Source organism: Mobula birostris, chromosome 3 (assembly GCF_030028105.1).
Source record: "Mobula birostris isolate sMobBir1 chromosome 3, sMobBir1.hap1, whole genome shotgun sequence".
In the NCBI taxonomy this organism is placed as follows: Eukaryota; Metazoa; Chordata; class Chondrichthyes; order Myliobatiformes; family Myliobatidae; genus Mobula; species Mobula birostris.
The window spans coordinates 141,880,326-141,903,610 of NC_092372.1; the positions used below are offsets into that span (position 1 = coordinate 141,880,326).

Below are 23,285 nucleotides of genomic sequence, written 5' to 3' on the forward strand. Positions count from 1 at the left end.
CATCATTACCGGAGATACGGCCTACAATTGTTGTGTCATCAGCAAACTTATATATTGAGTTTGATAGAAACTTGGCTACACATTCATGGGTGTACAGTGAGTACAGCAGGGGGCTGAGTACACAGCCTTGTGAGGCACCGGTGCGCAGAGTGATTGTAGAGGAGAGCTTGTCCCCTATTTTTACAGCCTGGCTCCTGTCTGTGAGGAAGTTGAAGATCCAGCTGCAGATCTGAGTGCTAAGGCCCAGGTTCCAGAGCTTAGGAATCAGTTTATTACTCATTACTAAAAACTCCGTACTTTGGATTCAATATACTAGTTGCAGATTTCATTCCATTTGTGAATTTGACAGGTCTATTAGGATAAAGTCAGCAGCTGAATTGGTTTAATTCTTATCAGTTTGCCACAGGAATATTTCTTGTTTAACAGTGACTCAGGAGGATGGGTTAAAATCAAGCTTACAGGGAAGGAGACCAAACTTCTTTAGAAACTCATATTTTATTCACTCAGCAAACAAATCAAAGTCATGAGTTGATCTTGATCCTGTTGTAACCTTGACAACCTTCACTGTCCATTATATCACCAAACTTACTAATTATCCCAGCTACATTCTCATCCATACCATTAATGAACACCCAGTGGCCACTTTATTAGGTACACCTATACACTTGCTCGTTAATGCAAATAGCCAAACAACCAATCGTGGCAGCAACCCAATGTATATAAGCAAGCAAACATGGTCAAGAGGCTCCATTGTTGTTCAGACCAAACATCAGAATGGGGAAGAAATGTGATCAAAGTGACTTTCACCGTGGAATGATTGTTGGTGCCAGATGGGGTTGTTTAAGTATCTGAAAAAACTGCTGATCTGTTTTGATTTTCATGCATAAAATACACGCCTTGTGCCCATGTGCGCATGCGCCGGTCATGCATACAGCCTGGTACAGCCGTTCCGATCTATTCTTACTTTCTTCTTCTTACTTTTTAACTTATGTTATTTTTTGTTTTTTTTTCTCATGGTAACACGTCGAAGCTGCACCTTCTCTAACGTGCTGGTAGAGAGAGTTTTATTTGGGTTTTTTTTAGCGCTGGAAATAGTTAACATCCCGACACACAGGACAGAAGCAAGGTCGCATTGTTTATTCCACGGACCAGCTGTTTGTGCTAATGCCGGCTGGTTTAGCGAGCAGAGCGGCGGACACCCCTGCTGAAATCCGGAGGAAAACACATAGAGGATGCAGAGGGGGATCACAAAGTCGAGGAAAGAGGACCATGTCAAGACAACAGAGACTGATGGAGAAAAGGAGTTTAGTGGATAATAAAATGGACGAGTTGACGGCGCTAGCCAGGCGTCAGAGAACATTTCGGGAGTGCAGTGTTACGTGTTTCACTGGAACGGGACTGCACGAGGTCATACACGATCAAAACTTCTCCATGGACGGCTTCCAGACCGTTCCGGCTGACCAGAAGTGCACTGAGAGCGGTAAGCGTAAAGGAGTTGGGTGCTTACTGTTCTGGTTAACAACAGATAGTGCAATCTGGGTCATATTACGATCAGGGAACGTGTTTGTAGACCGGATATTGAACTTTTTACTGTTGGACTTCGGCCACATTTCACCGTGATACAACACTTGGCGGCACGGGAGTCGTCCCTGCCTGTGGCCAATGAACGTGCAGTTCCTCCCGTGGAGGGTCAGACACCCTGAGCCAATAGACTGGTCCTGGACTTATTTTCCATCTGGCATAGTTTGCATTTTGTTGTTTCATTGTTTGTGGTTTTTGTATTGCTATATTTACGCTCTATTCTTGGTTGGTGCGGCTGTAACGAAACCAAATTTCCCTCGGGATTAATAAAGTGTATCTATCCATCTATCTATCTACCTATAACAGTCTCAAGAGTTTACAGAGAACTGTGCAAAAAACAAAAAAAAAATCCAGTAGGCGGCCGTTCTGTGGGTGAAAATGCCTTGTTAATGAGAGGGGTCAGAGGAGAATGCCCAGACTGGTTCAAGCTGACAGGAAGGTGAGAGTAACTCAAATAACCACATGTTACAGCAATGATGTGCTAAAGATCATCTCTAAATGCACAACATGATGAACCGTGAAGTGGATGGGCTATAACAACAGAACACCATGAACATGCACTCAGTGCCTACTTTAATAGGTATTCAGTACATTGAATCTGCTCCCCCATTCAATCATGGCTGATTTATTATCCATCTCAACCTCATTCTCCTGCCTTCTCCCAATAACCTTTGAAACCCTTACTAATCAAGAACCTATCAACCTCCACTTTAAATATACCCAATGATTTGGCCTCCAATGGATTCCACAGATTCAACCCCTCCTCATCTCTGTTCTAAGATTCATCCTTCTATTCTGAAGCTCTGTCTTCTGGTCCCTGACAACAATGGGAGAGGATGTGGCACACCACTGGTCACAGGCCTCCAATATGAAAAACAATCCTCAGCTATCGCCCTGTGATTCTTACCACAAATCCAATATGATATCCATTTGACTTACTCATCCTGGATTCTATCTGGTCTAAGCTTGAGGATCAACCAGCGAAAGTTCTTGCTGAAGACCATGTGGGGGTCAACTGTAAGCGCATGTACCAATAGAAAGAAGGGTCTTGGACCAAACTGTTGACTGTTTATTACCCTCCATAGATGCTGCCTGCTTTGCTGAGTTCCTCCAGCATTATGTGTATGCTGTTCAAGGTTGAAATTTTGCTGGCATGGAGAAGGCTGGGGGTCAGTCAGAGATGAGAGTCAGGCAGCTCATTCATTCCCTGGGCAAATTCAGTTTCTTCCCCACAAATTCTTGGTGGAGTTTCTGATGCATGTGTTTTGTAGGAGGAGAAGGACAGTCAAAAAGCTCTTCTTTGCCTTGGAAGACCAGACTCGTACTCATTATAGCATTATTCAGTGAAACACCTACAAATAAATCACGAGCCAAAACTCCTGCCTGAGTCACTCCCTTGGGTTTGAGGTTGACTTGCTTCTGCTGCATTTCTGTAGGTTCTGAGGTGGCTGATGAGGTGTATGTGAGACCCACAGACTTGGGACAGGAAGTGCTTGTTGCAACTAGTGTGTAAATTGCTTGTGAGATGAAATGCTTTTTCTGTCATTTACTATGGCCTCTTATGTGGCCTTGATGCTTCAATTCCTAGTTCCTTGTCATTCAAAATACTTTTTCTCCCACTTGAGGTCATGTTAATGAAGACCTGAAGTCATGAAGGTTGTTTATAAAGAGATTCTGAAGACACCGTTGAATCATTTCCTGTCTACCTGATAACTTCATGTCCATATTGAGGATCTGATCCCACTTTGACACTGTTCTTCATTTACAGAAAGTCAAAAAAGGCATTGGTGGCAGATAGTATGTTCACTGAAGTTCTAAAACTCTGCAGTGAAGAACTCAGTTATAAATCCACGACCTCTTGGAAGAGGAGAATATCCCAGCAGATTTCAAAGAATCCAGGGGACAAATCTGACTGTCGTAGCCAGAGACATGTTTCCTGGCGGTCTGTTACAGAGAATGTTATCTCAAGATTGAGTTACCTCAATCACTTGATCCCAAACGTTGAAGAGCTGCTTCTTGAGCCACACTAATTCCATGGAGATGCACAATGAACATCATTTCAACCACATGGAAAGACAAAGCAAAGTACAGGGGCAAAACAACTATACTACGTAGCCTTGCAATTTTTTCAACCTCATTAAAACCATTGCCACAAATTTTAGCTATATTCTGATCACACTGTGAGCAGAGAGGAACACTGGAAGAAATACTGTAACATCCCCACAATAGCTACATTGGGTTCTTGAGCAAAGTATTTAATATTCACACAATCGTGATATTATCAGGACATTGGGTCTCTCCAGGTATGGGAGGGGGAAAACAGTGGATTCTTAATTCCAACTTCTTCAAACAATGCAGCTAGTACAATCATTTAAGCCTTCTGCAGTCTTGCTAATGGTTACTAGTAGAGAATGTTAGCTCCAAATTACCTTAGGTGTTGCAGTAATTGTTAGGCTATAGAATCATTACGAATAAAGAAAACCCATCTTAATTTAGTTATTTGCATAGTCTTAACATGTCTCTATACATCACTCTGCTTCCTCTATTATAATACCCAACTGTTCCCTAAACAGACTCACATATTTTGTTTTATTATCAAGAAATCCTTCTTCATACAAAGAATGGTCAACAAATGGAAACTCTTCCAAATACTGAATTTTTTGTCATTGCATCCATATCTGAAAGTTATTCCATGTAATTATACATTACTGAATGTAAGTCTGCCAATAACTAATGGATAACATTTTGGAATAACTTTTTAAAAACATATAAATTAAAAAATCAATTTTAAGAATGACAACATGATATAGCTTATTAATCATGTTTTGTATGAGGAAGAATTTCCTGATATCAGTTCTAACACTGCATTTAATCTTTTTGGTAAATTTTCAACTGTATTTTAATTTAAGTTAATTTTTTATGTTAAAGTTTTTCTTCACATCAGCTTGAGGCCAAGAAGCCCAAGTCGATCTTTCCTTGCAAATTCGATTTCTAAGTAGTTCCGCCTTTATAAGGAAGAAGGTAAAAGATTGGAAGGCATTTTATGGGAAAATGAAAATTTAAAAATTGACATAAAATAAATGCAACTTCTTCCTTTCTTAGTTAAATACTATATAATAACTAATTATGTATTATTTTCAATAGGTGGAAAACACACAAATGGCGGCGCTGTCAGTTGGTACCTTGGTACGTCCGTCAAGACAGCCCAGGAGCACATGAATCCTGTGGTCCAGGCCTTCAAATCAGAGGTTAGTTTCCTTGTTTACAGCTATCATATCATACAAAATATATTCAGCAGGGATCTGTATCGATTCTGATGTCGTCCCAATTTGTCTAAAATTGACCTACCCAGCTCAAAAGTTGGGCCAGGAGTCAGCACTGATAAATGCCCCCAATACGATGTAATCACTCATTTGAGTTACTCTAATTGCCACTGGTTTCCAGGTCTTGAATGTAGTTCTCAAATTTATTTCTTTGTTTGACACCAGGGCACTAATAGACATACTTTTTAAGCTTTATATTTACGAAGAAATTGATCATTGGTCTACAAGAGCCATCACAAATAAATTGTTCTGTATGATAGTTTTGAAGTCATTTTCTGTCACTTAAAACAAATTGATTCTTAGGTGGAGAACTAGACGCTGACAAAAGGTGTATTGTGATTTTTTTAAAATCTTCAGAAATAATGCAGCTTCATCGTGTTATCATTCGTAAAAATGATTTTTAATGTATAATAGCGGGTGAAATTTTATTCCACAATGGTATCCATTCATGTTAGTTCATTCTATGTTTGCAGTCAGTAATGTACAAATGTGTGTGCATGGAGAAACAAGATGGAAAGAACGCTCCTCAATGCATTTGTGCTCAGAAGATCATACCAATTCTCACCAATTATACATTCAATGAGCCTGTTAAGTAAACTGTGAATTTTGTGAGTCCAATAACACAACTGTACATCTGCATAAAAAAGATATTAAAAATGCCTGTTTAATATTGTTATATTCCATTATTTAAGCTTTAAATATGATTTAAATAATACATATGTCAATAAATTTAATACATAAAAATTTTAATTTTCTGACATTAAGGAAGTCACACTAGATTTATTTTGTAACTTATTTATTAGTTAACACATTCTTTTTAACAAGGTTATTGAATAAATGTTCACAGGTACCTTTCTTGCATATTTAATTGGATTTCATACGGTATTTTTGTGAAATGATATCAAGGCATTACTTCTAGCAGAACCATTATCACGTGTATTAAAGACAACTCAAATTTATTCCAAATAGATTGCTTTTCAAGCATAGCTGAGAGAATGGTAAGCCATTCTGAAACATCAAACCATATTCTGTCAACTTCTCGAATCCACCTGAGAAACATATTTGAATGTTGAATTCTAATCATATGATATATGCAAATTCAAGAGCAGAACAACACAGTCAAAATAAAACCTGTTTGTCTCAGGTTATTTCCATTTGTTTCAGTTATGATCCCTCTAGCTCTGTTTCAGACTCAATCATGTGTGAGGACAATGATGCTAGGGTGAACCCCTAGAAGAATATGGCATCATGTGATACTTAAATAAGTTGGTTAAATGCTACGTGTTACTTTAACCATAACCCTATTCATTTCAAATTTCTTGGGGTCTCCTTCCATTAGATCCTTCAAATATAGGGGAAGTAACATTGATTTGCAGTAAAGAGGCATGGCACTAGTTTCAATACATCATGTGTGTACCTGGGATCCCTGTGCAGGCATCATGCTTCCTCAGAGACAGCAACAAAACATGACATTGACATATTTGGGTGAGCACTGATTTCTTCCTTCCTATTAAGTCTCAATATTGCAAGCTAATCTTTGCCCAATGGAGTTAGATATTTGATATGGATTTCAACCTGCCTTTGATTCTGGGCCTATCACTTTTATTCTGATGTAACAGCAATTAGTGCCAGTCTCAAGTTCAATGCCCATCATTGTAAACTGTAAACTAAGTTCTATCAGAGAATAGAGTCTGCTACCCTGGCACAGTGACTCCCATCTACATGACGTAGTTGATTCTTAATGGCTCTGAAGTCCCTCAGAACAGATAAAAGCATTGGTTATGGGAAGGAAGCAACATGGGGAAAAGCAATAGGGACTTATGCTTCACCGAGACCTTCTACTTATTACAACGCAGAAGGAGGCAATTCTGCCCATCAAGTCCATGTGGGTTCCCATTAGTCCCATTATGAAAGCAGAGGAATGCCCTGCATGCTCAAGAGCTTTAGAGGAGTGAGAAACTGAGTAAACTGTTCAGGTCTAACTTGGTTTCAGTTTCCTTAGATGCTGCCTGACTGCTGAGTATTTCTAGTATTTTCCTATTTTTATTTCAAATTTCAGGCATCTGCAATTATTTTCTTAACTGCCATTGGTCACATTACCACTTTACCTATTTCGCTGTGCCCCAGCAACTTATTTCCTGTCACATGTCAATTAATGGCCTTTTGATTCTTTTACTATTAACCTAGCTTTACTATGGGTGCTTTACAGAAGCCAATGAGCCCACCTACCTGTCTTTGGGACGTGGGAGGAAACTGAAGCAGCCAGAAGAAAGGTGCACAGTCATAAAGAGAAAGTGCATAAAATACCAGATTACTGGAGGTCAGAGTTCAAAAGTTCAAAGTGCATTTATTATCCAAGTATTTATGCATTATACAACCCTGAGATTTGTCTCCTATGGCTGCCATAAAACAAAGAAATGCAGAAGAACCCATTAAAAAAGACTGTCAAACAGCCAATGTGTGGAGAAAATCAAACGAAACATGCAAACATTGAACACAAGAAAATAGCATTCTGAACTGAAGTCCACAGAGTCCAGCCCCAAACCTTTAGTTTAGCACAGAGCCAAATAACGAGTAGAACCAGCCCAACCCTCACCTCGCCTCTCAACACCCTAACCCTTTCAATCAGACCCAGCACCTAAATCGTCGTCCAAATATCGGGCTCAGTCACTTTAATACACTCTGGGTTATGGACCCCACTGCCTCAGTTTGGTCTGTACCTGACTTTTCAAATTTTGGCCCAGTGCTTAAATTTTCATCCAAACATTAGGTTCAGTCGCTTTGAATCACTCTGGGGCCTGTACCCTGCCGCCTTGGTTCGGCCTGTACCCGACCTTTCCAATTCAGCTCAGCACTTAATTCGATCAAACTTTGGGTCTTCCTCACTCTTGGCAAAGGGCCTGCTGCCTTGCCTCACCTGTGTTCTGCCACATCGAATTGCTTCCAAGTCCAATGGGAAGTTATAGGCTATTGCTTGCGATGATCGTTTACCGGGAAAAAAAAGTGATTAACAAAGTATTTAGTTCTGTCCGCCACCAGCCAGAAGTCGCTGAGATTCACTAATGCCATCTTAAACCAGAAGCTAAACCCATCAACACCAACTGCTGCATTACCATGCAGCCAAAGGCTAATTAACCTCAGCTGCTCCTTCCCTGTTTGCCTGACTTCCTTTGATTATCATAAGCCTATTAACTTCGGATATGAAATTAACATTACACCAAGTAATAATTATTGTCTGTAAAGGAGAATTCCCAAAGCATGCCTTCTTCTGTATAACTATTTTCATTGCTCCATTTGTGAAAGGACAGGGTTGAATTTTTAGATCATGTCACTGCTCCCAGGTTCTCGAGTAAGCAGAAATGGTTTCTTTCTATCTACTAATAAGTTTTATTTATTCAGAGGATTGTATTTGGTTAGCCCATGCCTCCTACTCATCCTAGTACAATTCTTCCAAAGACAGTAACCTTTCATAGCCCTATAGGTCCAGTTGAGCTGGAACCCTTGATGCTTCAGAGGGTCCAAGAGTTGTGACTAGACCAACAGCAACCACAAATCATGCTGTCAGATACCTTTCTAACTGCTCGTAAATGATAAATGACTTATAGAGGACTGAAAAGCTTGAGCATGTAGATATTAAGGAAGAGGATGTGCTGGAGCTTTTGGAAAGCATCAAGTTGCATAAGTCACCGGGACCAGATGAGATGTACCCCAGGCTGCTGTGGGAGGTGAAGGAGGAGATTGCTGAACCTCTGGCAATGATCTTTCCATCATCAATGGGGAAGGGAGAGGTTCCGGAGGATTGAAGAGTTGAGGATGTTGTTCCCTTGTTCAAGAAAGGGAATAGGGATAGTCCAGGAAATTATAGACCAGTGAGTTTTACTTCAGTGGTTGGTAAGTTGATGGAGAAGATCCTGAGAGGCAGTATTTATGCACATTTGGAGAGGCATAGTATGAATAGGAATAATCAGTATGGCTTTGTCAAAGGCAGGCCGTGCCTTACGAGCCTGATTGAATGTTTTGAGGATGTGACTGAACAAATTGATGAAGGTAGAGCTGTAGATGTAGTGTATATGGATTTCAGCAAGGCATTTGATAAGGTACCTCATGCAGGGCTAATTGAGAAAGTAAGGAGGCATGGGATCCAGGGGGACATTGCTTTGTGGATCCAGAACTGGCTTGTCCACAGAAGGCAAAGAGTGGTTGTAGACGGGTCATATTCTGCATGGAGGTCTGTGACCAGTGCTGTGCCTCAGGGATTTGTTCTGGGACCCCTACTCTTCATGATTTTTACAAATGTCCTGGATGAGGAAGTGGAGGGATGGGTTAGTAAATTTGCTGATGAAACAAAGGTTGGGGGTGTTGTGGATAGTGTGGAGGGCAGTCAGTGATTACAGCGGGACATTGATAGGATGCAAAACTGGGCTGAGAAGTGGCAGATGGAGTTCAACCCAGGTAAGTGTGAGGTGGTTCATTTTGGTAGGTCACATATGATGGCAGAATATAGTAAGTATTAATGATAAGACTCTTGGCAGTGTGGAGGAGCAGAGGTATCTTGGGGTCCAAGTCCATAGGAAACTCAAAGCTGCTACGCAGGTTGACTCTGTGGTTAAGAAGGCATACGGTGCATTGGCCTTCGTCAATCGTGGAATTGAATTTAGGAGCCAAGAGATAATGTTGCAGCTATATAAGTCAGACCCCACTTGGAGTACTGTGCTCAGTTCTGGTCACCTCACTACAGAAAGGATGTGGAAACCATAGTAAGAGTGCAGAGGAGATTTACAAGGATGTTGCCTGGTTTGGGGAGCATGCCTGATGAGAATAGGTTGAGTGAACTCAGCCGTTTCTCCTTGGAGTGACAGAAGGTGAGAGGTGACCTGATAGAGGTGTAGAAGGTGCTGGCAGGCATTGATCGTGTGGATTGTCAAAGGCTTTTTCCCAGGGCTGAAATGGCTAGCATGAGAGGACACAGTTTTAAGGTGCTTGGAAGTAGGTACAGAGAAGATGTCAGAGGTAAGTGTTTCTTTTATGCAGAAGTGGTGAGAGTGTGGAATGGGCTGCCGGCAATGGTGGTGGAGGCAGAAACGATAAGGTCTTTTAAGAGACTCCTGGATGGGTACATGGAACTTAGAAATTACCTAGGGTTACCCATAGCCCTCTAATTTTCTAAGGTAAGGACATATTCGACACAGCTTTGTAGGCCAAAAGGCCTGTATTGTGCCGTAGGTTTTCTATGTTTCTATGTAAATCTTACCAATAATCAGAAAAATTTAAATATAATTGGTTTAGATTTAAATGCATTTTAAAATATATTGTTGAATAAATGCAAAAGTAATGTATTTAACCAATGTAAATTGTTTAAAGCAATGAATCAATTAAAATTTTAAAAAAGAAACTCTTTACTTGTACAGTACCTATTTTGTCCATTCAGCTCAGCACACAGCTAACATGATAGGACGGCGCAAGATTCAAGAACAAAGACTGGGCTGAAACTGTGGGGGACCTGTGATAGATGTCCAGCTCCTCAGCTAAGCTTTGCTGAGCTCTGTCAATAGGCTCATGGCTGACCCTAATAGCATAATGAGAGGTTTAGACATGCAAGTCATGTCCAGCATATTATGTAATTGGGTGCTGCAAATTACAGAGGATTTCGGTTCATTGGGCGATCGGTTAATTGGGCCAACTGCTTATTTGGGACAACTCTTAAAGAACAAAAGCTAATCCAGAAAATAGCTGAGGTTTCCTTCATTTGTTTGGGACACTATATCACATAATTTGGACAGGATGTTGTTGCCAAACAGTTTCTAACTGGCATCAAATGTGTGCACTTTGGTGGCCTTTAGACACCACACTGTACTTAGAGCAAGCTGTTTTTAACCAGCGCCAGTTGCATGTGTTTGTGTTCAAAAAGCAGTGATTTTTGTCACTGATAGTTGGCAAGAAATAATACGAGGCTTCCGTTGGTCAGAGTTGACCATGGATATTGCATTCTAGCTGTCTAGATGTGTAAGCGTGGGCAGTACGTTATCATGAGCAAGCTGTTGTCCATATAGCAAGCTGATGAACCCAAAGGAACAGCAGAGACTGATACAGTTCGGTACCAGCACCGCCACAAGAGTTGCCAGTCAGCATTGAACTCATTGGAGGACTGCCTTAGGGGCTCCAGCTTCAGATTTTTCCCTCAGAGTTTACTCCTGAGCCTTCCCCATGAGAGGGTATAGCCACAAGGCAGTGGAAGCTTGAGATCAGAGCTTTCTTTCTCCTAGGTGAGCTGCTAACCATGGCTGATCTGCCCGAAGAGACTGCTTTTAGGGTGCCAGTAACCCGCCTTAGCCCCTTTTCTTGTTAGTAGAAACAGTTCTGCTGGGCTTAGTAACTCAGCCACATGTGAAGGCCAGGAACTCAGAGGCTGTCAAAGGCTATTTGAGGTGCACGCCATTGGGAGCAATTAATAGGTAGTGGGAGCTTGTCCCCATTACCACCCCCATCACCATACCTCCCAGCTGTGACAAATTTAAGGAACCAAGAAATAAGCAGTAAGACAATTCAAAACTGTTTTATTCTCCATGGTTTCAAACATTTAGGAATGGAGTTGCCAGAAACAGCCAGAATTGAAAATGAAACTATTTCACTACTTCAACAAATTAGGAGTTATGAAGTATATGAAGGTATTAGCAGTCATCTTGAATATTGTAATGAATATAAAGATTTGGAACATACAATTCTCAAGAACATTATATGAAGGCATTTGATTATTTGCACTAGGTACCTGTGCGGATTTTGTTCATTTACAGTCGATCAAAAGAACACAACAGCATACACTGGATGAATTCCTCCGTTGATAACTATTAGAAACCAATCCACACTTTCCTAATACTGTGGTATGTTGGTAGAGTTCTAATATGTTCTGTAATTCATTTAAATACATGATTTGTGACTCAGTTAAACATTAGTTTGTCTTTATTATACCTTTGTAACTATTTCCATGAAATTTCAGCTAATTTAGGCAGCTACTTAATTGGGCCAAAGTGTACTGGTCCTGATGTGTCCCAATTAACCAAAATTCACTGTACGTGGTCAGAAGCCATGAACATGCTAACCATGTAATTGTCATGGACTTAACTAGAGTTGCCAAGGGTTCAGTTTGTTTGAGTATAAGCCATTAATGCAACTCCCTACAATGTGTGCTTCCTGTTTAACTATAAGCAGGATGGAATTAACAACAAACTTCCTGTACTGTACAGCTTTTAACTTCACACAAACTTACATGGCAAGTGCTTTACGCCATGCACCTTTCTCAGCCAAAGGAAAGTAAAACATCACTTAAGTATTCTTCACTAATATTAAGTTAAGGTGCATTGTTGGCATAGAGCTTTACTCAGAGGGTGAGAAAATATATTAAATCATATTGCAAAAGTTAGAATACAACAGTGCTAGAATGCTATAAACCTAAAAATGTAATTACATAGCACTTTTAGCAGAATTTCAGATGGCAGCAAAAGGGTGTACAGGAGCAAGATATACCAGTTAGTTGAGTGGTGTCGCACTAACATCAGTGTTGTGTCTGTGCATAACTACATGTTTTTTTTTAAAGCATGCACGCAGGAGAGGTGCTGAGTTTCTATGTACTGATTTCCAGCATGCTGATTTCTCTGTCTGTGCTGAGTTTCTATGCCTTTTTTCCTTCGGAAATTACTAATCTCCATTTCCTGAGATTCAAGTCACACCGCCCACACTTCCTCTGCCCAAGCCCGCAATGCTTATTCATCTCAAATCCTAAATCCTTCAAGTAGTCCCCAAAAGTATAACTCCACCCCAGTACTGAGTCTCCCACCATTATCATCCTGTGGATCCATCACTGGTCTGAAACTCATATGAAGCAGCCACATAAATACTGTGATTGCAATTGCTGATCAGAGGTTGTGTATCCTGTTGTTGGTGAAACAGTGCCTGGCCCCCAAGAGCCCTCCCATAATGTACAAGTCAGAAAGATGATGGAATACTTGCCTGCTTAAATGTTCGAAAAGCTATAAAGAAGCTCTTGGACAAGGTATACATGATGCCTCTTCTACGACCCTTAGTATTTGTTTCCTCTATCATTGGTGCATAATGGGTGCTGTGTTTACAAATTGGAAAATGCATTGCAGTATGAGAGACTGTGATAGCACCTCCCAAACCCAAGTCCTCTCCCACATAGATAAAACAGGGCAGAAGGCATATTAACAGGTATGTAACAGAATGTAACAGGTTACATTCTATGCTGGATTGGAAAGCATTGCTGGTCCTTAATTGCCACAAGGCAATTGTATCTACGTATATCCCAAACCAATGGCACAGTCGGAGTATCTTCTTTGGAAGAACTGGAACAATTTGAGAAGCTAGCTTACCACCACCATCTCAAGGGTAATTAAGGAGCGGCAACAGAAATGCTGCCCTTGCCAGATCCAGATCACGAAAAGTAAAAAATAATCGATCTGAAGGGCCTGTATTGTGCTGTATGTTTTATATGTTTCTAAGTCCAACCACTGCTTCTTCTCCACTGATTCCCTACATTCCAGCTGCTGGTTCTGCCCCAGCGCTTCTTCAGATTCCAATTGTTTGTCACTATGACCCTCTTCCCAGATACCCAACTCCAAAAGCCTGTCCCTTCCAACCCCTTCCAGCCCCTTCCAGATATCAAATGCAAAATTCCCACTCATTGAGCTGACCACAAGGTAAGCATTATGGTATCTGTAAGCCTCAGAAAATATGTAAAGCCTCATTATTGCAGCTGAAGCTTCTTGCCTATGCGCCTAACTGCTGTGCACTATAATGGCTGTACTAGAGTTATTACACAGTGGATTTTTTTCAACAAAAGCTAATTAACATGTTGAACAGATGAACTTTACGCAGTTTTATTTCTTCTGCAATTTCAGTTTTGAGCCAAAATATTCTGAGCTCAAGTCTCATTCCACAGATTTGAACAACAAACAAAAGTTTGTGTTTCTATAGCACCTTCAAATTAGTAAAATATCTCAGCGTGTAGCTAGAGGAATAGAGTCGTAGAAAAGTACAACACAGAAACAGGTCCCTTGTCTCAGCTAGTCTGTGCCAAACTGTTTAAAATACTACGCCCATCAATCTGCCCCAGGACCATAGCCTTCCTTACCCCTGCCATCTATGTACTTATCCAAACTTTTCTTAGGGAAGTATCTGGTTGGAAAAGTTTACAGAAATAGGCAGACTCAGTAGGTCCAGGAAACTGTTAAAATAAGGATATGTATGTTAAAACTGAGACAGCCAAACCAAGAATCTATGTAGATCTGCTCATGCAATCTTGATGGATGAATGACACTTAGTGAGACCATGTACCGGGTTATGAATGAAGATAAGTTTCTACAGGGCCAAAAATTTTGAAGCCAGCCAGATGAGTATTGGAATAGTCAAGCCTAACAAAGGTATAAATGAGGATTTGTCAGCAACGGAGTCGGGATGCCCAAGCTGGCAAATAACGCCATGGAGGAGGAAATAAATAGTTTTATCAATACAACAGATATGTTGATTAAAAATTAGTATTGGCCTGACTCGAATTCCAGATAATGTAGTAGTACATGCATTATGTATAATGATTTTAAAAATCTATACCAACAGCGCAATATTATGAGAGTCATTCCCTGTGGGATATGTGATTTGTCATAATCTTTCTTTTGTTCTGAGTTAAGTTTTACTTATCATTGAGTAAAATCCAAGGCTGACAACTGCATAAAACATAAGCTTACAAATTAAGACATAGCATTATCAATTTCTACAAAATACTTTTTTTTGGCCTTCCTTTACTTAGTCTCTTTATAAACATGCCTGTGTTTCCTTTTGGTTTCTATGGTCATAACACATTAGGGATTGTGCAAAAGGAATTTATAGCATGAAAGCGATATCTAGCTACCTTTATGATACTTTTATCAGGGAGTATAGAGAGAATATATTTAATAACATGAACCTCTACATTTAGAAGAGATAAGAGATGACAGAACAGATGGCTTCGTCTCTCAACTTCATCAGCAGCCTACACTCACAACATTTTTGTGCAAAGTAGATATCTGCCACTTTCCACTACTTGGTTTCTCTGCATCAATGCTGAACAGTAATCACAAAGAACCGCACAAACCTATTTTCATACAACTCCAACCTTATGGATGTTTCCAAATTTGGCTCAGAGTTACTTTTAGCAGTATGCTGGATGTTCACTATTTTTAAAGTAGATCTACCAAGTCCTCCAAACATTTGCCTCAAGTAATGGTTGGATGTGGACAGAGTCATGGTACATTGTACTTCGTTCAAAAGCTACATTTCACTTTTTAGTAAAGAAATTGCAGGTTTTAAAAGATTGTCCACCTCTCCAGTAACTCAGATCCGTTTTGAAGATAATTTTTATTAAGTAACATTTCTTCACAGCTTCTCAGTGACTCATTTTCAAGTGCCTTGTCCTTGTCCACTTTAGCATGAAATTTCAATGAACATCATTAAAGTTAGCATGCTTAACTCTATCTTGGCATTGTAATTAATGACATAGTTTTCACATTCACCTGAGCTGTATTAACCATTTAATGATGTTACACTATCTTAAGGTAACTGATACATCTGAGAATCTTTTCTCAGTGCAAATTCTTAATAAATTTCTACATGCAAAGTGCTTGATATTTGCACACAATTGTGCCAAAGCCAGTGTCTGTCAATGTGAATCATTTGATACATACTACTTCTCTCAGCACTTAAGCACTGGTCTGTGATGAGTCAACTGTCACATAAATTTTAACCTTGGAGTAAGAGTGGGATACTTAACTCTCCAAGCCCAATCAGTCCTCAAAACAAACATAAAAAATAAAGAAAATTCAGTATTTTGTTCTTGCTCTCACCCCTTATCCCACAGATTGCTTCGTTATTCAGAACTACATTTTATACTTCCTTGAAATGAATTGGCCTCAATTCTCATCCAAGATAGAGAATTCTACAGGTTCACTATGCCTTGGTAGAGGAAGTTTATCCTCGCATCAGTCCCAAACATTTCAACCAATATCCTCATCCTATGATCTTCAGTTTTGAATATCACCATTGAGAACAATATTTCTGCTTCTAATCTGCCCAGTCTAGTCAGGATTTTATAAATTTCATTGAGGTTCCCCTCATTTGTCTAAACCTGGAAACTACAAGCCTAAATGTCCAAATTGCTACTCATACTTCAGTCCTGCCATCTCAGGAATCAGTTGGGTAAACTTTTGTTACACTCCTTCCAAAGCACAACTGAACTTCTTGAAATAGGGAGACTAATGCTGCACACAATAACTCAAGGAGTGATCTCACTGAAGCCCTGTACAATTGGAGTATATCATCCTCCTTCTGTATTCATGTCCCTCGTGTTATAGAGCAACATGTGATTCATCTCAAGAGAATCCAGTTATCATTGTACCCCTCAACCCTTCCTACACTGTCACCACTTCCATATGATCTGTTATATAATCAGTCTTCCTGTTTTACCATCTCTCCTTTATTGACATACTGCATCTACCATGGATTTTCCACTCATTCAACCTCTTCAAATCACACTGGAACCCTTCAGATTCTTCCTCACATCACCTGCTTATTTTGTATTGTCCACAAACTTGGAAATACTACATTTAATTTTCTCAGCTATATCATTAATCATTTAATTCTGGTGTGACCAACCCCAGTTCCACCATTAGTTGCAGAATTAACTATGGGATATTTGCCAATTGTTATAATTATTTTATTTTAGTCAATTAATGTTCACATCCTTTATAATTTTCTAGGTAGATGTGTGAAAGTGGTCAATTACTTAGTCCTGGTTCAAGCATGAATGCCAGTCATCAGAAAGGTTGCTGTAGTGTGAAGAAGCACCAAATAAAGTGTGTTACTGCAAGTCACGCCGTCATTCTCCTTACATATTAGTTTTGGAGCGAAAATTACCAATTTTATGAGGGATGATTGATAAGTTTGTGGCCTAAGGTAGAAAGAGTCAATTTTAGAAAACCTAGCACATTTATTTTTCCTACATTTACACACATAGTCCAGCAGTCATGGAGCATACGGATCCCTTCTTTGTAGAAGGTGACGCCTTGGACCTCCAGAAAGTGGTCCATAGCAGGGGTGATTGATAAGTTTGTGGCCTAAAATAGAAGGCGGTGAAGAGAAACTTCAAACTTTCTGCATTTTCACTCAAAGAGTTGAACTGCTTATGCATATGATGAGAGCTTAGTTAATAACTTATCTCCTTCGACCTTAAGCCATGAACTTATCAATTACCCCTGCTGTGGACCACTTCTACAAAGAAGAGATCCGTATGCTCCACGACTGCTGGACTAAGTGTGTACATGTAAGAGAGAAGTATGTTGAAAAATAAATGTGCTAGGTTTTCTAAAATTAACTCCGTCTACCTTAGGCCACAAACTTATCAATCACCCCTCGTATTAACATAATCATTTAATGAAAATCAAATTACATTATTTCATGTCAGAAGAATGAGATATAACATCCCTGATGATTAATAACCTTTGGCAAGCATCCACCTTCTTCCTGTTCAGAGCCCTTTAGCAATTTACAATCTACTAAACTAGGGTGGATTAAGTCATCTTCACCCAAAAGGACTGCATAAGAAAGATAGATGCTCTTACTTCCTGTCCAGTTTTATAATATTCCAACCACATGAGGATAGACTTTAAATTACAGTGTGTTTTGTGATTTGGTGTCTGAAGCCTACATCTGCCTTTTGCTAACTTTCCATGACTCTTTACAGCTTCACAAAACACTTATGAGAATGACTAACTATTTCATGTAAAGCAACCTAGCTTACTTCTTATCTTTACAATCTATTGGAAGAGACATGGTTCCACCTGCTCATCAAAACTCTACTCTGAAATAGAGAAATGTTCCACTGCCCAAAAATATCCTTCAACCAATTTGACAAAAAAATCACCTTTTTGCTGTTTGCAGGTTTTTATTGTGTACAATTTGGCTGCTGCATTTTCTGCACCTCCACAATCAATACTAAAGGAGTACTCCGGCGCTGTATATCTAAAATGGAATATTCTGAGGTTGCGAAAATTCCGACATCAATCTATGTCTTTTTTATCTTTTAGCGTTATCATGTCGAAAGCAAGATGGCAGTCAAGTGGACATAAGCAATTGCTTGAAGTGGGCTGGCACCATGCCAACTTTAACTCAACATTGTCAATTGCCCTGCCAGGATGACTGCCAGTTCACCAACTGGTCTAAATTTTCTTCCTGCACTGGTGACTGTGGTACAGTACAGACCAGACGAAGAACAATTGTTGGTAAGTAAGTCAATTAACAACCCTACGATGTAACCATTCCTTCCCTCCCTTAAAATGATACCTTAAGGTAAACATGCACGTTCACAACTTTTCCCTCCTGTTTATATGTTGAAATATTCTTGCAGAAAAGTAAAGTCAGAAATAAACAATTAATGTACTGTAATTGATTATGACAGAATTTTATGATGCAATAAGTTATTTTTGCATCCATTTCCTATGTGACTATTTCAACAATAAATTTTTGCATTAACATGTTATTAACAAACATTTTCTGTGCTTTAAGCATACATTTTTGCATCATTACATTACTGGCAAAACAACCCAGGAAATCAATATAACTAATAAAACTGCATTGTGAAATGTGCATTATTAATAATGTTCCAGGCATCAATGTTATCAGATTCCTTTTGATTATTGAAATAAAATACCAAATAGAACCTCATGAATAAAAGGTACGTATATTCAATATTTATTGCAAAGAAATGTAAATAAAGGTCTTTACAGTAGGTGTAATAATTTATTTCTTTGAATAGCTATATAAATATTACTTTACTTATATATCGATACACAGAAGATTAAGGGCCGGATCCTCTCAAGAATATGTCATCCCAAGCTGCTTCTTTTAATTGCAATGCCTGAGAGACATTTAAAACTTTTGGTAAAGATCATCGGGGTCTCTCTTCCACCTATTAGAGATATTTATCAGGAGTGCTGCATACGCAGGGCCCTTATCATTATCAATGATCCCTCCTATCCATCCAACAATCCCTTTCATCCCCTACTATCAGGTAGGAGGTCCAGTAGCATTAGAACAAGAACTATTAGAATGGGAAACAGCTTCTTTCCCCAAGCCGTGAGACTATTGAACTTCCTGCCACCACCCAGGTTTCGTCACGTATGAAACACAAGTAGCATTATACTGCTTACTTTTTAACTTCTGTCAAAAATACGTTTTATTATTTGTTAATTTATTTGTGGTAATATTACTTTATGTGTTATGTGTGTGAGTTTTATGCACTGTGCTTTGCAGAATCCCAGGGGAATGCTGTCTTGTTTGGCAGCATACATGTATACAGTTGAATAACAATAAACTTGAACTTTAACTGGAGTTCTACCATTTCAGAGCCACCTGTTCCTTGCAAACATCAATTTTAACGAGCCAAGTTTCAAGTAGCTTTTGAAACAAAATGTAAAGCAGGGCCATACTGTTCACCTTTCAGCTTTGAAACTCACTGCTGTTTTCAGGGCCTCTACCTTTATGTTTGGGCAGCTGGCGAAACTCTTTCCCATGCCAGCAACTAACATTCCAAGGGCAGCTACCTTCAAGCAGAAGATTCTTTTAAAGGGCCCTAATTCTCTCCACCCCATTCTGGGATTAGCCTTATTGCCTGAAGTTTTCATCAAATACAAATATTCTCTGATTATTTGTCTACTGATAATTTAGTATCTCTTATTGTCTTTGAGTGTCTGATTATTCATTTTAACTGCATATACTAGCTTATTTTTTGAATTATGTTAAATTGGAGATTTCAAACAAAATGTTACTGACTAGAACCATTGAGAAGAATTAATCAAGCCAGATATCTTCATTAATTCACCAAAACATGGTTGAAGTCCCTATACCCAGGCAGGTGCAGAAATACATAGCTTCAGCAAAAATATCTCTTACAAAACATTTTAATTTTCAAAACGAAAAAAAAAGTTATGTGTTTTCCAGAGTATTTTTTAATTTTTCATGTACATTTTCACGAAATCTATGATTCCTTCCCAGCATTGGATTCATTTGGATTATCTTTTAGTTTGTTTTTGCATACTCTTCATTTTATGGGCTGTAGCAGATTGGAAATCAAAAGAGAAGGTCTTGGGATAATTAGGATGAAAGTTGAGAAAAAGATGGATGAATATTCATTATGAATTAAGGATGAGTGCCATGACAATGAAGAGGCAGAAATGGTCCTTCACTTATCGAACAAGTAATAGGCAGCTGATTACAGACTTCCACAATATTGTTCCCAAACAAGCTACCACTCTAAAATTTGGGAGAACTATTTGATGGTATTTTTCACATAGCCCTTCCCTGAATGTAAGTGTTTGGTGTTCTAAAGCACTTCATCTCATGCTAAGATTAGGAGCTTTGAAGGGTTGGGAAATCATCTGGATCTTTTAATAACATGGCCCAATATAATGCTAAATAATTCACTGCTGATTGTAACCCAACTGAACTACTTTATGTATAATACATTGAATTGAATTGAATTTACTTTATTTCTTACATCCTTCACATACATGAGGAGTAAAAATCTTTATGTTACGTCTCCTTCCCATTGGGCAATGAGCAATCGTAGTAATTTATAATAATTTATAATAAATAGTAAATGGGTCAACATATGAAACTGGAGATGAAAAGTTTACTTTCAGAGTATATTTTTCTCGCATTTAAAAGTTGGTGTTATTCTAATATTTTCCTTGATTGATATATTTTTTTTCATTATATCAGGTAAGAGCAAGAAGAGAGAAAAGTGTAGGAACACTCAAATTTTCCCTCTGATTGAAACCCAGTTCTGTCCCTGCAACAAATATACTGCACAGCCTGTAGGCAACTGGTCAGACTGCATTCTGCCTGACGGAAAGACGGAGACCCTGCTTGGCATGAAGGTCCAAGGAGATAACAAGGAATGTGGACGGGGCTATCGCTATCAGGCGTTGGCATGTCGAGATCAAAATAATAGACTTGTGGAATCAGGACGATGCAACAGACATGGTGAGCAAAGCAGTAATGGTTTACTTATTAGTGCATATGCATGTCAAAGATTTCACCAGTATGCTTTTTCTTCAAAATGTCATTGGAAAAGATATTCCAGTTTGAAGGAACACAACTTGATCACACATTAGTTCAAACTAACTCCACAATTTGACTAAATAGCAGTTGATCCTTAAACTCCTGATCCTGAACACTTTTATCCTGTTATATCCCCAGAAGCCTTTGTTTTCTTAGTGATAAAAATTACATTTCTCACCTTCTTATATACTTAAAACAACATTATATCAGCAACGATCAATGGCACAAAATTCTTCAGATTTGAAATTCTCTAATCGAAGAAATATCTTCTGAATCTTGTGGTTGATCGTATATTCTTAACTCTGATAGTTTCTAGACATTTCTCATGGGAATATATAATTCTACTGAGAACTCATTAAGTTGTTTGTGCCTGGTGCAGCAAAACCTGGATAACATTCACAATGGTAACTGACAGGTATAATTTGTTCTACAAAAGTGATAGACAGTGGCCACCTGCATCAAGAGTTTAGTCTAACCACCTGCCTTTGACATTTAATATCATTACCATTGCCAAGTTTTCTACCATCCTGAGAATCACTATTGTCTCAACTAGATTAACTAGGTAAGGAATTTGACACGAGTGCAGCCTAGACACTGAGTGCCCTGTAGTGAGTAACTCATTGCTTCATACCCCAAATTCTTTCTACCATCTACACGACAACAGCCAGGAACATGTTGAGATGCTCTCTGCTTGTCCAGATGAATGCAGCTCTGGAAACACTCAAGCAACCCAACTAGAACAATAAGAAAGTTGGGTTGCACCCCACATGTATCCTCGTTATTCATTTCTGCAACCACCGTTCCTAGAAATATCAGATTGTAGTCCAGAAAGTGATCTCTTTTCCCATATTTGTATTAATATGATAGGCTTGAGCAGAGTATTGTCAAAGACCCTTCTCAAATTTTTATTTCTGTCTCTTGCTATATTTGATAACTTCAGGAATACTATCAAAATGGCTTACCACCCAACAAAATAAGACCTAATACCTATTTCTGTACAAAATCCTACTCCATATGAAGACAAGCTTTACATCATTTTCAATAAATTCTGTTTTCAAAAAGCAAATATTAATCATTTTGGATGATCACAAAATTTACAGGAGAATTGATATCTTACAAATAAGGGCAAATTTTCTAAAATTTGATTAGGGTAAAGGTCAGTTAAGAATAAAATCCAATGCTTTGAAATCACAGCTTGATTCATGGCCAAGTTATTTATAATGTCTCTATCTATTTTAATTTGTTTCATATACCATATTATAGGTAAAATGGCTGTGTTTATTATTTCATACTAATCAATCCCACATTGCTTGCATTTAATGTCTGGTTTAAAGAAAAGGATTATTGGATTATATAGTAGGTAAATAAATCTGACTTAAAATGCCTTAAAAGTTCTATGAAACTATTTTTCTGCAAGAACTGATTTCAGTTAAGAGTTAACAATACAAGGAGTTTAAACATCACATATCAAATTACATAGACTCCAGTGAGATCGTCAAATAAAAAGCATATTTATTATAATTGTTTGAAATTGAGAGGGAGTTGAAGAGGCAATAGTTTTTCTCAGTCTGTTGCCTTGATGAGGATTATGTTATAAAAAGAGTATTTAAAAAGATTAAATTAGTTCCATAGAACCCAAGGATGAAGGTACCAATGTATCTGATCTCAAGTCCAAAAATAACATGGTACTCATTTTATGGTATGATATCCCATGAAACTGCTCATATCCCATGATGCACCATCGATAACTCCAAAAGACTGGAAATAGAGTAAATACTGAGAGGCCTTTATTAGCTGTAAAATGTGACCTCCATCATGCTGAGTATCTGCCCCTGGACTGAGGAGGAGGAGCAATGGCGCAGTCGCCCTTATTCAGGAACTGTGGGAGGAGCCACAGGAGCAGTCAGCAGAGGGGCCTGTCCAGACAGGTAACCCAGTTACAGCATATATATGGTTTACCACACCCCACTCTAAAGAGATGCTAGCCAAACTCAGTGGAAATTAGCCTTATGCTCTAATTTTTCAATTTCACTTTTGGCCAATGAAAGTGAACATGGGAGAACTGGGAATAGAACATTCAGACAGTCACAGCTGCTCCTACTTAATAGATTATGTCTGATGTTTTACTTCAGCAGTACTTTGCTGCCTAAATTCACATATCTCTCCAAGTACGCAGGACTGGTCAGCAACTGTCAGCAGGCTGGATGGAGAGCGAGGTGT

General features: G+C 38.9%; 1 protein-coding gene across 1 annotated transcript in view; it reads left to right on the top strand.

The window, feature by feature from the left end:
• The window catches only part of LOC140195299 (thrombospondin type-1 domain-containing protein 7A-like), a 430,342-nt gene that overhangs the window by 343,964 nt on the left and 63,093 nt on the right, over window positions 1-23,285 (top strand). Inside the window, exons 11-13 of the mRNA XM_072253392.1 lie at window positions 4,726-4,829; window positions 18,032-18,226; window positions 20,724-20,987. Of these exons, the coding sequence (XP_072109493.1) occupies window positions 4,726-4,829; window positions 18,032-18,226; window positions 20,724-20,987 (563 nt within the window). The remainder of the gene's footprint in view (window positions 1-4,725; window positions 4,830-18,031; window positions 18,227-20,723; window positions 20,988-23,285) is intronic.